The sequence below is a fragment of the Pavona decussata genome, unplaced genomic scaffold, assembly GCF_977016875.1.
Source record: "Pavona decussata unplaced genomic scaffold, jaPavDecu1.1 SCAFFOLD_40, whole genome shotgun sequence".
NCBI lineage: Eukaryota > Metazoa > Cnidaria > Anthozoa > Scleractinia > Agariciidae > Pavona > Pavona decussata.
The window spans coordinates 3,208,302-3,224,272 of NW_028145462.1; the positions used below are offsets into that span (position 1 = coordinate 3,208,302).

Below are 15,971 nucleotides of genomic sequence, written 5' to 3' on the forward strand. Positions count from 1 at the left end.
TTACGACGCTAAAATACAAATTAGTACAAAATCCGATTTCCTTTACAACCGGGACATGTTGCGAGTAAAGCAGCTTTTAATTTCTGGCTTCAACGTTTTCCCCATAAGATGTCCACGGGATGGTTGGACTATAATTGTAACTTGTATTGAAAGGATCGCATCCAGTGAACCAATTTTTACTCGCTTTTGTATTTCGAAAACAACCATTTCTGTGACTGTCGGCCGTCACAGGGATTCATGACGGCATACTGAGTTCCATCTGCACCTCGGTCCAAACACTGGTTTGTACTCGAATGCTTGATAATTCCCTAGTGAGGCGGAGAAGAATAGAATTTAAAAACGTCCTGAAAAAGCATCTCAATTTAGTCAACTACATGTATGAGGGCTAACTTCGCATTTCAGGTCATTCAACTCTCAGACTCAAGTGTGCGACGTAAATACAACACCCGGAAGAGGGTTTCATCCGATGATTAGTTCGGATGCTCTACCACTGAGCTACAGGAGACTCGTGGGAGCTAAGGACATTAAACTAGGCTCATGGGACAAACATCCTACACACTGCTAGGATTTGAATGTCAATGTGTGGCATATGCGCAATGGAATAAATGTGAAGGTATATTTTAAGCCCGACAAATAATGTCAGCAAAACAAGGACCCTCTTCTCGCTCAGTAAAGCGGCCATTTTGGTGAGAAGTGATATGGGTACACGACGTCAGGTTCTTCTCGGCGAAACTCGCCGTGTGGTTCGCGTACATTTTGGAATCAAGTAATGGCCACAAGCCGAAGAAGGAAATCACGATCAAAACACCGAATCCCCGTTGGAATTTGAACTTTAAATTTCGAATGGGTGATATTTAGTACCCATGCTTTGGAAACCGAAGAGAAAAGAAAGGGCTTCTTTTTATCATAGTACCGTGCTGTTTGAGACCAGGGACGAGTTGCATAAAACTTAACGGCGGGCGTAAATGCTATCGTCAGACGTTAAATACTGAATGTGACTGGGATGAAGGTCTGGCGTTAGCAGTCACGCCCCACGTTAAATTTTATGCAACTCACCCCAGGTATGTCGGCCATGCGCAAAACTAGCCGAACTTAAATTAACGTTATTTATTTCTTTATACAGGAATACTGGCGTAGCTAGTTTAAACAGCAATAAGTAAACACAACAAATAAACAGAAAATCATTACAAAATAACACACTAATAAAAGTACAGGAACTTCAACAGCACTCAAATAATCAGAATTTTCGTACCACCAGCAAACTCTGTCCTCTACTCACCGATTTCTTGTCGTGTTCCCACTTTTGGTTGCCACCCATTCCGTGACATTTGAGTATTTCCACAGGGGCTCCGGCGTATGATTTGGACACGTCTAAACAGTTCTCTTCCTCGAATATTATTTCGCCTCTTGAGGACAGTATCAGCATCTAAAACAAATAACCAGTGTCAAGACGTTGAAGGGAATTAACCCAACCTTGGTCGTTTACCGAATTGAAAACTGTACCAAAAAGTACTTAGGCCCCGTTTATACGGAGAAAAGTTGTCTCGGGAAGGAGGCCCCCCCTTCTAACCGAGTCAACTTCAGCGAGCGTTTATATGAGAAAAAAGTTGACCCCTTTGCCCGAGCCAACAGTGCTCGCGCATGTTCTGATTGTCTCGCCTTGACGGAGTTGACCCGGCTAGGCGAGCCAAAGTGTTTATATGGAGAAAAGTTGGCCCGACTAGGAGGGTGACCCTACCATCGAAAAAGGGTGACGCGGCTAGGCGGGTCACCCTTCCAGCCGAGCCAACTTTTTGTTTCTCGTGTAAAAGGTCCGCCAAGTCTTGTAAGGAAATGTAGGAAAAGTTGGCTCGCCTAGGGTAGCTCGGGTAGGCGAGTGACCCTTCTACCCCGGACAACTTTTCTCCATATAAACGGGGCCTTACTCACAAGAGGAAGATATCGAGCGAAGTTTTAAACCAGAACAAACAAACAAACAGGCCATTTCCAAGTTGCTGTGAGCCTCAACATGAAAGCAAGGTTTCGTGTATAGTTTTTGCTATGAAAATAAGTTTTCATTCATATACAAACAAAACTAATTTTTACACGAAAAGCTTTGCACTTTGCCTCGCCTTCGTAATGAGGTTCAAAGCAACTCGGAATGGACTATTGAAAGACATGGTCGGACGATTGCAAGTTCACATAAGGGACTTGTATTACTTCGTGACTATTCCAATTCGTTCAAATTGTACAATGTGTTCGAACTATCTAGTAACAGAACAGGTGGAAACGGCGTGCAAGTTGAGACATAAAATGAAAAATTTACCGTCATGTACTCACGTTCTCCACAAAACCTTGAAAAAGGTCGTTTCACGTTTTTGTTTGGCCAAATACGGCGAAGAAATGTACCAAAATTTATAACGCACGTGCAGGGCCATTGTTTTTCTCATTTATTCCTATTATTTTGTGGCGTTCTCGTTGCCGTCGCCGTAGCAGCTTCTTAAATAATTTCCATCGGTCGACAATTTAATAGTTACTCCAACTCGTTACACTATCAAATGTTAACAGAGAGTAATTGCACTCTATCCATGAATATCCGCGGATGCAGCACATGTTCACCTATTTTAGACTCTACTTTGATAATGGAAAGGATTTCATCGCCATGATTTTCTGTCAAGGCTTAAAATCAAGATCGTTGAGATCCACTGTCCACAAACCTGGTTTCCTCCTTGTCCGTGGCAGATGTAAACTCCCATACGAGCTGAGTGCTCAGGTTTGGCTCCAAGCGAATCCAGACAGTAGCCACTAGCTGGGTTACGAACCTAAACAAAACGAAAACAGATTGAGTGTAAGACATTATCAACGAATGCCAACAACAACAGACCTTCTCAGGAATGAACATACTATATCGACTTACAGTGAGCACTTCTTTCCAGTAATGTAGCAGCTCTAGTAAGCGTGTAATAGACCATTTTACAGTTGTGTGCTTAGTGACCTTGGATTGGAAGCGAGGCTGGGGGTGACGTTGTTTTAATACAGACGTCACTGCTTTTCTTATGTAGATCCTGCTGTTCTTATGTTGGGATTTTTAACAATGTTATTTTCAGTTTGCATATTTATTTCACTGGTTTACAGTGTCCCCAATTAGCACTACAGCGCTAAATACTTCGAAACTTAATAAAAGTCGTTTATTTATTTTTTTATTTTTTTATTTTATGCTAAAACAGTGAGGTTTGTATCTAAGCAAGGTCACCCCCAGCCTCGCTTCCAATCCAAGGCCACATCACTAAACACACAACTGTAATCTGTTCATGTTGTCCTTCAGCAGCATGGTTAAAAATATATAAAAACTGTTCAATTGAGGCCTTACACTGCTGTTTAAAATCATCATCCCTGATGATGCCGTTGATCGGCGAAAGCTTGGATTTCAGTTTTTAGTTTTTAAACAGCAGTGTAAGGCCTCAATTGAACAGTTTTTATATACACAACTGTAAAATGAACTATTCTTTTAATTGGGTATCAACTGCTATTGTTTGTAGGGTTAGGAGTATTGTTCTGTTGTCTGTTCAATTGTTTTAAGGAAGGGTTGCAAGCCAATCACGTGGGACCTTATGAGAGCTGCCCCATCACCCTTTCTTTTACATACATTGCGTTGCAACAAGATTTCTAGTTCGGTAGGACTATTACAATGTATAAGTGATCAAAATATCAACTACTTGATCAGTTTACAATTGTTTCAACCGTCAAAAGGGATAGCAATATGCCGTGATGCTTTGAACCTTATTATGCTTATTATGAAAGCGAGGCTTCGTGCAAAGTTTTTATTATGAAAATTAGCTTTCATTCACATGCAAACAAAACTAATTTTCTCATGAAGAGCTTTGAACGTAAGCCCCGTCTACACGAGCAATTTTTATATGGCAATTTTTATGTGGCTATTTTTATTTGCCCGCGTAGATGATGAGAAATGACCAATTTTTATGTGACAACTGCATTTACTGAAAAGCTGGCGTGATTTTATGTGGCAAATAAACATTGCCACATAAAAAAATTGTCCGTGTAGACGAGATGCCACATAAAATGTGACAATTTTTTAAACGTCATCTGTAGAACCCAGTCCCTACAGTCCCTTACATTTGCGCATCCAGCATGGCGCCATCTTGCTTTTTGCCTTTCCATGGACATCTCCGCTGTGCGAAATTAGGGACCGTTCATTTTTTATGAGCATGGGGGGGCTGGTGGGATTTGGTTATTTACCACTACGAAACTGTATGACCCCCCCCTAGCATGCAATTTTTTTCCACATGGCCCCCCCCCCAGCAGAAACAATTTTTTCTGATGACCCCCCCCCCCCCCTCCCGCCCAACCAGAAACAAATCATACTCCTAACTTTAACAAAACGCTTATGTACTGTTTATATCAAAGATAAACGTAACTGTTACTGTGATTTCTTTACAGTACTATTAAAAAGTTACCGTTCTCTGCTTAGGTAAAGATTTCTCTTGTTTAAAAAAACGTTTTATAGATAGCAACACGTTTACGACAACGGCAAACCCTAAATTTCCATTTAGATTCTCAAATGAACTAGAAAAATTAATCAAGCAAATGGTTAACGTGAAATAACTCCCCTTCGAGTAGAAACAATTAATACACGTACAGATCTGACTAACAAAATACGGATCGAAGCATACCAATCAACGATTACGAGTCATATTCAACAGAAAAAAACAGCGGACACACAGATATCAGGCGCGTAGGTAAGGGTTAGATAGGGGTGTTCGTTGAGCCCCAAATCTTGCTGAGCGCTGGAGGCGCCCTTACTAGGGGGGTCCGGGGGCATGCTCCCCCGGAAATTTTTGAAAATCTAGGTTCCCAGAAACCTCATTTCCTGTATTTTTAGACCCATTTTAGGCGAATCACAAATTTGTTTTACAGCAGCTTTTTAAGCTATATACATCATTTCTGTTGCATAATTGTTTCAACTTAAACAAGAAAGTTCAATGTACATTCCGCGCCCTGCCAAGTTCTGATAGCTACTCGATCTGCTGATAGTCATACACCAAGCTGGTAAACTGCATCATTCTTGGGTGTAGGCCTTCGAACAAATTGACTATCTCGTCAAGATTGACAGGCATATCATATTTGATATGCATTTAGAACCAGGGCGGACATTCTACTCTCTCGCATGGTACACCTCATGTAGTTGTTCAACCTCCTCATTGTGCTATTTCTTCCGGCTTCAAAGGGGGTTCGTTCAAACCCCTCGAACCCTCCTCCTACGCGCCTGGGTATTAAAGTACTGCTATTAAAAATGACAGTTACAAGCTTTCTGAAGATGGCCTACGGCTCAGATTTACCGTCAACTGAAGTCACCAACAACAGTTCTATTATTAAAAACTAATCTGGATGTTCACACTAGGCATACTACTGAGTCTACTGATACTCCTGGGTTCAAATAATTTACCGATCAACAGTCTTTATAAAAGTGAGTACTATTAAACAGAACATTAAACAATCTATTGATATAGTTCTGAGTACAACCACTTAATAGAAAACTACTCCCCCACGGATGATTCAATAGTGAGACTGTTACGTTTTTATATTGATTTGAACTTGAACAAACATCAGTTTATATTCATTATTGCTTTTCCAACAGATATGCTTCATTTCCTCAATTGTTGTTAATATGAAATGCAGATTTTGACCTCAGTATGTAAAACAAATTAAAAGTGGTTAGGAAATTGAAATAATATTCAATTTCTTCATCTGTTTCTGTGTTGAGCCACTTTCAATTTCCCCTACTAGCGAAGTATTGCTGGTGACCCCCCCCCCCCCCCTCTTTCACTCAATTTTTTTTGGTAGCCCCCCCCCTTTAGTGCCATTTTTTTTCTCGTGGCCCCCCCCTTTAGTGCCATTTTTTTTCTCGTGGCCCCCCCCCCCAAATCCCACCAGCCCCCCCATGCTCATAAAAAATGAACGGTCCCTTATTACTGACGCAAATTAACAACAAATATTTGTCGAACCATCTACACGGGCAAATAAAAATTGCCACATACAGTTGCCACATAAAAATTGCTCGTGTAGAAGGGGCTTTAGCCTCGCAAAACCAAAAGACTTATAGAAGCGAGGCCAATCGCAAAACTTTTCATATGAAAACTAGTTTTGTTTGCATATGAATGAAAACTTATTTTCATTATAGAAACCATACAGGAAACCTGGCTTTTATAATGAGGTTGAGAGCAACTCGGAAATGGCCTATTACGATACACTGCGTCTTTTTTCCCCCTTCTCACCTCCCCACTGGCAGGCGGGTTCAGTTCGGGCATCTGAACATCCGGGTACACGTTATCTATATACCACTTAAAGCTCTTACAGCCCAGTCTCTTTCTAAGTGCCAGCCTTTCGCTGATATCGCCGAATTCCATGTTCCGTGCCTGCGGCTTCTTGTTGTAGTACAGCTCTTTGTATTCGTCCATCCAAACTTCAGCCAGACGATTGAAGTTCTTGTTCAGCGTTTTCTCCACTCCATTGGGGAACTTGTAAGGGCTGGTGTACTTTCGGAACACGTGACCAACACGTGAGCAGGGAATGATTTCGAGTCGGCCGCCACACATCCATACCTGACAATGTAATCATAGTTAAGCCAGTGTTTTTGGTCTTCGGTAAAGGAGGGGGTATGGGGAAGGGGCAGGGAGGGGAGGGTTGTGGAAAGGATTGCAATTACAAGAGTATTAGTTATTATTAAAAACTGGATCATTGTATAATGCAATTCCAGGGATCTGATTGGCTTAGCGGCCATGGTATATGAGCCATTATACCATGCCCGAGAAATAGGGACTATTAAATTGTCTTCTGGTTGTTCTTGCAAGGCGAAATCAGCACGATCAAGCAATATTTCCGGATTGTTTTTAATAAAAAAATTATTTCACTCGCGCTTGTTGGATATAAGATGATTAAAACCAACTCGGCGCTACGCGCCTCGTTGGTTGTCTATCATCTCATATCCAACGCGCGCTCGGGAATAATTGTCACTGCGGCATCCCTGCTCTCCGTTGTGGTGTCTGGACCCCGTGGGTACAGAAAGGTTTTTTCTTACTATAGTCTTTATTGTGTGCTTAAAAATAACGCTGGTAACCCTCGGTAATTTCGTTTTACAGATAACTGCCATGTTATTAGAGAGATTTAGAAATATGTTCTCGGCAAGCGGCAGAAATGACCACGTGACCATGTTTATCCTATATTGATGTTTATTCTTTTTAACTAGTTTTACGTTGGCATCAAAGGCCAGAATTATTTTGCACTGCTCTCTTCTGTGCACTAATTTTTTGAAGAAAACATAAACGCCAATCTAAGGTTTTCCGTTTGCCGTAAACCTGATTCTAAATCTCTCTATCGAATTTTCTATGTTTGTGTTTGATAATAACGTTGACTCGGTGATTGCTGCATTCTCTCTTTTTTTATAAATGTATTTAGTTACTGCTTAGTCAATGCTCTTGGGTAACGAGGCAAATAGTTACAAACCGTCGTAAGACGTGCTTTTAGTTATATGTATGTCTATGTAAATCTTACCCTGAAAGAAAGTTCAAGATTTTCTCCACCCCAGATGTCCATTTCTTCATCATACGAACCAACATCAAAGAAATACTGTCTGTGGATGGAGAATAAGCCACCCGCCATGGTAGGCGTTCTGTGGAAAAAAAAGAGATAAAGTCAGACCTCTCCTTACAAACGCCTCCATTACACAAACACCACTCTATTACGGACAGTTACCTTGGTCTCGGCAAAGCCTCCTTAATACGGACCCTCTTTAAGGCCGATTTACACGGTTCGACTTTGTCGCACGCGACAAGCTTACGACAGGCCTACGACACGAATTGTTTCGTGTAAATCAAACCTACAACTTGCTTACGACTGTCGTGTACGTGACAAAAAATGTCGTAGGATACTAAAACAAGTTTCAAACTCCTACGACAATCGTAGGTATAGGCAATATGTAGAATGACGAGAGTTGTGTGGGACTTTTTGCATGACGCGAGCAGCGCGCGCTCTAGAAATCGCATGCGACAGTGGTAAGTGAAAGTTGCACCGTCTAACTCGGCTCTAATAAGGACACTTCAAGTGCTGTTCGCTACAGTTACAAATACAAATCGAACAGGCCTGTAATCTCGCCAGCTTGCTCAACAGCTTCGTGGGGTTGATAAATATACATTTGACGTGTGGACGCTTCTTAACTTCAAGAATTCATGAATTTATAGCTAAGTTTGTGGAGATTTTACGTGCGAAAGCAAGAGTCTGCCAAGCTTTTGGAGTTTGCAAACTTAAGTCAGTTGTCGTGTGAACGTGTGAACGCACTTTCACACAAGCAAGTCCTCTCTTTCTTACCTAATGGGATCATCATGATCCTTTCTCAGTTTCTGCTCTTCCGGTGGTATTCCCTTCCACTTAAAAAACAGATCCCAGCCAAACCCGCCTCTCTGGTCAGCATTGGCAGATCCCTGATACGCAAACGTATCAGCATTAAGCACCTCAATAGCCGGACACACCACATTGGACCGTGACGCTGCTATCCGCGCCAGCAGAGGCTCTGCCCAGCCAGGGGTCGCCTCGCAGTGGGAGTCCAAGAATGTAAGGACCTCTCCTTTGGCGGCCTTGGCACCTTTTAAGCGTGCGCGTACAAGCCCTTCGCGTTTAGTGTTCCTTATTAATGAGACTTTGCTCATTGTGGCGATGTGATCGTCTAATGGTTTTCCAAGTCTTTCTGTAGGGTAAACAGCAACAATGTTATTGTAAACGTATTCTTGCATCGCAATCTGTACCTTTTTTTAGACCACATTTTCTTGCTACGTGCAGTTCTGAAAAATACCGTATAGAAGAAAACAAAAGCTCGCAGATTAACAAAAAAAGAAAATTGGCGAAAAAGAGAAGATAAAATTTTCAAATGGAAGGACTTATATCCAATCAGAGAAGAGTGCATTGATGACTTCAAAGATATTTTGTCCGAATTACATTCAACCGACAATTTTATTTCTACATGTAAGTGAAGTTGATCAGTTTTACGTTAGCATCGAAGGCCAGAATTATTTTGCCCTTTGGCAACTCCAGGAGAGAACGACTGTTTAGCAGTACAACGACATTTCATTTGCCCCACTTACCATCTTCACTAAAGTCATCCACAACAATTACTCCACTTAGCAGGTCAGGAGGTGTCCTGTTGATGACGCTGTGTATTGTGCGAAGGAGGACAGACAAACGCTCCTTGTGAAAGCAGATAATGACAGTGGTGGTTGGAAGCTTGCTTGGATATTCCGTATGTTTCGCTTTACAACTGAAAAAAATAATTTACATCGTATTTTTAGCCATTTTGCCATTGTAGAGCGGTTTTCAATTGAGTGTCGAAAGTAACTATACATTTGCTTCGGTTTTCCTTCACTACGATCTGTGATTGGTTGGCAAACTCGCGCCACTTTCTCAACCAATGAGAAGCAAAACTAAAACCAAACGTGATTCGCTCGCACGCTTTTCCCGCGCTTTACGCCCGTTACATGCGTTTGACTTGAGATCTGATTGGTTCATTGTCTTGTTCACGTGTGTTGTGATTGGCCACAGTAATTACTTTGGTTTTGGTTTTGTGGTTCTTGATTGAAAACTGCTCTTTATCACGTCAACAAACAGTAATTACCCAAGTTTTTTCTTTTTAACTGAGAAGGTGCTTTGTTCTGTAAAGTTTCCTTTACTACATGTACTATCTGAGAAAAATAAATAATTATAAACCGTCAACTTAAAACATGCACAACGTTTTCAAAGCAAACAGACTTTGAAAGCCATCGTAAGCCACCTCCCTTTACTAAGCCTCCAGATGGTAAACCGACAAACTCTTCCTTTTGTATAGCCTACAAGAGCTAGCAGACGCGCTTTTTCAATGCAGAGGCAGCAGAGCGTTTTGAAACGTGGGGTCCCATCTTCCACCCAGCCATGTGCATACCCCTACATGCCCTTTTCGTTTTTCGTTGGCACAATCAAACCTCTTTGCAATCTTTGCAATCTTTACAGTGTCTAGTGTGTCCGTAATCGATTTGTTATAATGCATCAGTAGGCAGTTGTTCAGGCGGTCCTGCTTCATGGTGCTTCTTAGGTAGTTCTTGAGTCGTCTGTGAGCAGAAAATGTGCGCTCTGAAGTCGCAGATGCTACTGGTAACGTCAAATACATCCCTAAGAGTTTGTGTACCACTCGGCTAACAATGTTTTGGTGATAGGAGTTTTGTTGAAAGCTTCGCACATGGTTAGTATATTTGTAACCAGACGCACTTTGGGTAGCGCAGTTCTCACTGTATCAAACGTTTTACAACATATTATTTCGCCAAGCGGGATGCTGGTAAAACGATTTGTGAAAAGATCACGAGATTGAATATTTTGCCAATTTTTATGCTGCGCTAGCGATATTTTCGGCACCAAAAAGTGGGGGGTTTGTGTCCCCCAAATTTTTGTTAGTGGGGGGGGGGGGGGCTATAGCCCCCCTGCCCCCCTGCTCCGCCGCCTATGCAATGGGTGAAACAAGAATGGCAAAAGGCGAAGGCTACGTTTAGTGAGATGCTTATTTGCCTTTTTTGTTTTCTGCCAACGGAAAGGCTGGGTTGCCACAGCAATATAGAATTGCCATTTGATAAACTTCAGATCGGAATCCACATTCATGAAGCTCCCCTAACATCACCTTTCTCTCTCCATTGCTCACCGTAAATTCATTTTTCGTAAGCCGCTAATAACAGCTCGTAAATTAATTCCGTTTCATTAAAATTTCAGCTAAAGCACCCGAAAAGATCAAACTGCATTAGCTGATGCAAATATGCCAACTAAACGAACTGGGAATTAAGCGCGTTTTGTGTTTTAAAATGCCCTCGTTGGGTTCCCTGTTGAGTCACTCAGATGTGGATTGTGAAGTTTCCGCTCCTATGCTGCTGGTCTTGATCAAGCGATAATGTCCGACTGGCTGTGTATTACAAGTAGCACCGTGGTTGTTAGTGATTGGCGCTTTTCAAATAAAGAATTTACCAAAATTTTGAGGCCCGTTAAAACGGTTTCAACATTTGACCAATATTGGTTCAACAAAAGTTGAACGAATGTTGGATAAAATTAATGTTAGACAAATGTTGAACACAGTGTTCAAACGGCTTCAACGCCACTCAACATTTTCGAGAGCAAAGGAAATGTGGAATGGATGCTGAATGGAAGCTTAAAAACCAATTTGAATTTGCCTCAAGACGCTTTAAAAAAGGTTTCAACATTTTACACATTCAACAATGTTGAAAGACCGGTTCAAACGCCCCTGACATTTGGTTCAACAAAGTGTTGAATGCATGTTTAAACAAATGTTGAAACCGTTTAAACGGGCCTGTACAAGTAGCACCGTGGTTGTTGGTGATTGGTGCATTTCGAATAAAAAGAGTTTACCCACATTTTAACCTGGGAGGCCATGAATACGGGTCCAATACTTGAACATGCACATTCAAGACTGGGAGACCCCTATTCACAAAACATGTACAATTCTTCAAATTTTGCATAAATCTTCTGACAGCTGTTTCAATATCAGTTCACCTTGTCTTTAACTCCTTCCAGCCACAGTTTTTGAAAACTCAAAAAGTCAGTAGACGATTAAAAAACGAACAAAACAGTAGCGAGCACTGCTCACAACTTTCAACAGAATGGTTATACTTTGAAACGAATTTTATCCACAAGAGGAATATAAACCACAGCACTACAAGATAGAACTGCCGATACAATATCAATTTGACCATAGGCGTTGTTTGAATGGCCACACTGCAGGATTTCATCAACACAATTAAATTTAAATGCTGAACTCCTTATATGATAAAGACTACTCAATAGCTTTCAATTTAGTTAATGAAGACCACATTTTAAGGTTTTACCCACAGACTTACAGTAAGAGTAAGCACAAATAACTGATAAATGATTTGATACAGTATAACTGCAAGAATTTAATTGACAGAGTTAGATTTAGCTGTATTAAATTGCAACAGTTATGAATCCTCTATTTTCCTTAAAATTGTTCACGAATGGGATGAGTAACCAGTTAAATATTGTACACCCTATAGCACCCTCAGTTGGTTCTCAAAAATTGTTCTTAAACTCGTTCTTGTGTATCACCTACTATTTTCTATTCCCTGAGTAATTGTACATAATCTTTTAATTTTGCTCAGTTTTTTTTTAGCCATACTTGTGAATTATTTTTCTACATGTAGCTTTTATTTCTTTTAGGAGTTTTTTTTTACATACATCCCACCTCTAAAACTTCCTTTGAGGTAAATGAGGGCATTTTTATTATAATTTTAATACATTGTTGCAACGCTTTGAACATCAAAATTTAAAAAAAAAGTAAATAAAAAATTTTACATAACTTTTTCATTTCTGAGTTGTTGTGAACCCCATTATGGAAGCGAGGCTAAAGGAAAAAGCTTTTCATATGGAAATTAGTTTTGTTTGCATATGAATGAAAACTAATTTTCATAATAAAAACTTTGCACTTAGCCTCACTTTCATAATGAGGTTCACAGCAACTCGAAAATGGCTTGTTCAAAAAGTCTGGCAAATCTGAGCTAATACAGCAAAAAGCGATCTTAAATGCACTATAAAGCCTGCCGCACACTTGAGGAAAGAGCTGAGCAAACTGCCTCACGAGGCGATTAGCTCAGCTGTTTCTTCACGTGTGCGGTTGCGTTTTCGTGAGTTTTTTCGCCTCGCGAGGCCGTAAGGAAAATATCTATCATGTTTGATATTTGAGATTTCACCTTGCGAGGCGAAATTCTCACGAAAACTCAACCGCACACTTGAGAAAACTGTCAGCTAAGCTGATTGCCTTGCTTGGCCTCATGAGCCAGTTTGCTCAGCTCTGTCCTCAAGTGTGCGGCAGGCTTAACAAGTAGGTCAGTTATGCAGCGAGCCATTCATTTAAGTTTTTCAGCTATGGGAGCTTCTGTGTATGTTTATTCCATTTTTTTTCCACTTTCTGGGCATCACTTTGTTTGGAATATTCACTCATCTGAAAACTTTACATTAGAATTAAATTAGAGGATTCCTGTTCTCAGTGAGATTGGTAGAGTGTAGGCTGAGAGCTTTTAAATGGAAGCACATACATGTATTGTGAGTAAGAATCATGAATCCCTGCAGGGTATCTCGTAATAGACAGACAATAGACTGTACATGTACATGTCTGTCCAATTTGGAAATAACAGTATCCAAAAAACCTCTGCCTGTCAAGTTGGACTATATCTGTATGTTGTCATCCAGTCTGGGTACCCTAAAGAAGTAAATCTTATCGAATAATAATTTTAGACTGGACAGCATCACATTACATATGTACATGATAAATTATTTTTGATAATATATTATTATTTTAAAAGCACTCAACAAATTAATTTTACACTTTGTCCTAGAGTTAAAAAAACAAAAAAGCAATAATAATATTTAATAATAAACCATGAATATATTATTGTTAAAATCAGCAGTGTCAAACTCTTCAGGGAGAAAAATACCCAAATTAATTTGCCAGTGGCAAAATCTTTTGACAGCATATTCTTTGACCACGCATGGAGATAAGGATTTTGGATGCAATTTGGTTGCTACATGTACATCTACATCTCTTTATGTTATTAAAAATTAACTCGTTTCAGGTGTTATAAAGAAGGGAAGATTGCATCCAAAGCAAAATAAACTATGAAGATAAGTAACCACCTGCATGCCTTCCGTTAATTCCTCCCACCCCATTGTTTTATATACAATGTATCTGCTTCCTAAAAGAAGTATTTTTTTGTCAGATGAATTTTTTCACTCAGTGGCAAAGGCATACTTGGAAAATCTAAGTTCTCCCAACAGGAGTTGAGCCTATAACCTTCTGATTACTAGTTCGGATGCTTTACCACTGAGCTTTGAGAGACTTGTGGGAGCTACAGTGTAGGCCACTAAACTAAGTTCATCTGACAATTTTTTGGTTTCTATATGTAAATAAATTTGAATGAATTGTCCTTGGGTGGCCAATTAATTTATAGAAGATTTTTACACCAGGATTGGAGAGCTTAACCCAGTTTCTGTAGTAGAAAGCAACTACGAGTACATGTGCTGCTCCCCCCCCCCCCCCCCACTCCCCACCCCACGTTTGGGATGCAAGTTCCTCACAGGGGTACCCCAGGAGTACGTTCTTGGTACCCATTTATGCACCTATATTTTGTAGGCGAAGGGAGACAATTTTGAGGAATTTCTCGTCTAAGGCCTGGTTCACACTTTTGAGATAACCACAAGTAATAAGCAGAGGAAAAATTATTGTATGAACCAGCAGGAGACATGCAGTATGTCTATAATAACAACTAAATAGACAAGTATAAAACCATGGTAAGTTTCCAGATATTACTAAACCTGAGCATCAATGAAAGAATTGTAAATGAATGAAACTATCTTTTTTTGCATGGTTCTTGTTGTCGTCAAGACTTAATTACAGGATTTGCTTGAGAGGAATTGTGCTATATTTAAAGGATACCGTAATTATAGAATTTTCGTGACAATAATACTACATGTATAAGCAAAACGTTGAATTTGTAAATAATAGACTTAGAGCGGTTTTCAATATTTGAATGTCGAAAGTAATTTCGTGTTTACTTTTGTTTTGCATTACTACGCTCTGTGATTCGTTAACAAAACTCGAACTACTTTCTCAACCAATGGGAAGCCAAACCAAACCCAACTGTGTTTAGCCGCACGCGTTTTTCCGTGCTTGGCGCTGGTTTCATGTATTTGCTTCGAATTCTGATTGGTTCATTGTGCTGTTTACATCTGTTGTGATTGGTCAGAGTAATTATTTTGGTCTTGGTTTTACGACACTCAATAATTGAGTGAAACTGCTCTATGTGCAACTGTGTCCCAAGCCTCCTTGGGTGTTGGTATTCAAATAAATTGAAGTTTCTACCACGCCTTTTGCTGGTTTCTAAGGAAATCCTATTAAGCACGCCAGTTGCCATTTCACCAAGGGTGGCCACTTAATACATGTTGGGGTTTGACTGTATAAGCCTTAACCTAATTTAAATTACAGTGTAACTTCAAATTACAGTGTAAATGTAAAAATACTCTCACTTACCCTGCACTTCTTACATCCTGTAAAGTTCTATCCAATGAAATTTTATCGCTCAGAACCCAGTTAAAAGAGTGATCTCCAAATCGTTCTTCAGCGAGCTTTTTATCCTCTTCAGAGTTCAAAAAGGCCGCTTGGCCATTTTCTCCTAAGCCACCGGGATTTGTGCGTTTAGCTAGACTTGCATCATAAATCGCTCTAGGACCCAAATCTCCCGTTTGAGCGTTCGATGAAATTACACCACCTAAAACCGCTTTAGCTGCATTAGATAAGAGTCCATTGCCATCTGCCGGCTTTTCAGAAGCGTCTTTTTCCCAGGGATATTTAATGTGCTTTTCATTTGGCCGTAAAGGGTTCACTCCGGCACCTTCCATGTAATGGTGGTCCTTACTGTCCAAGACTACCGGGGCATTCAACATTGTAAGTGATTCTCGCGTAACTTCGCTGTTGAACATTAAAACTAGCACTGTGACGGAGAACCAGAACGTTGAAGTGACGACGATTATGTTGAAGATCCTTCTTGAGGACATGATCGTTTAAAGCCAAAGTTGTTTGCACAATATTAAATGCCACGTATAAAAAGATGAGACCAGATAATTGCTTCTTTGTGAATGATTTTCAATTCTCAAGTAATCTTACCCGCGATACATCATTCCTCCCAAATTGCCTCGGTGCTCGTCGACTAGGGTGACGCCTAGCCACCTAACCGATCCGGTTGTGGAATGAATACAAACTAAAGCGTTAAATACCTCAAAACACGGTGACTTAATTTCGACAAATATCACACAAAAACCGGAAAATGCAGCAAATGGCTGCGAATGCAACCAGAAGACTAGGTAGCCAGGCGATCCAACTTAGTAGC

General features: G+C 40.4%; 2 protein-coding genes across 3 annotated transcripts in view; both read right to left on the minus strand.

Moving 5' to 3' along the window:
* LOC146483233 (uncharacterized) overlaps positions 1-15,971 on the minus strand; it is a 227,575-nt gene that overhangs the window by 28,228 nt on the left and 183,376 nt on the right. The window lies entirely within an intron of this gene.
* Positions 41-15,903, minus strand: LOC146483238 (polypeptide N-acetylgalactosaminyltransferase 13-like). The gene is made up of 8 exons (XM_085106306.1): positions 15,116-15,903; positions 9,132-9,304; positions 8,362-8,737; positions 7,549-7,666; positions 6,273-6,599; positions 2,697-2,801; positions 1,280-1,426; positions 41-308 (listed from the first exon to the last, which is right to left on the minus strand). The coding sequence occupies exons 1-8, from the start codon at positions 15,637-15,639 to the stop codon at positions 177-179; spliced, it is 1,902 nt and encodes a 633-aa protein (XP_084962432.1). The 5' UTR covers positions 15,640-15,903; the 3' UTR covers positions 41-176.

Excerpts from the sequence above, each read along its gene's own strand:
- LOC146483238 (XM_085106306.1), bottom strand. The coding sequence starts at position 15,639 with ATGTCCTCAAGAAGGATCTTCAACATAATCGTCGTCACTTCAACGTTC. Across the intron at positions 8,738-9,131 it reads GGATGACTTTAGTGAAGATG|AAAGACTTGGAAAACCATTA; the intron begins GTAAGTGGGGCA and ends TTTACCCTACAG. Across the intron at positions 7,667-8,361 it reads GATCATGATGATCCCATTAG|AACGCCTACCATGGCGGGTG; the intron begins GTAAGAAAGAGA and ends TTTTTTCCACAG.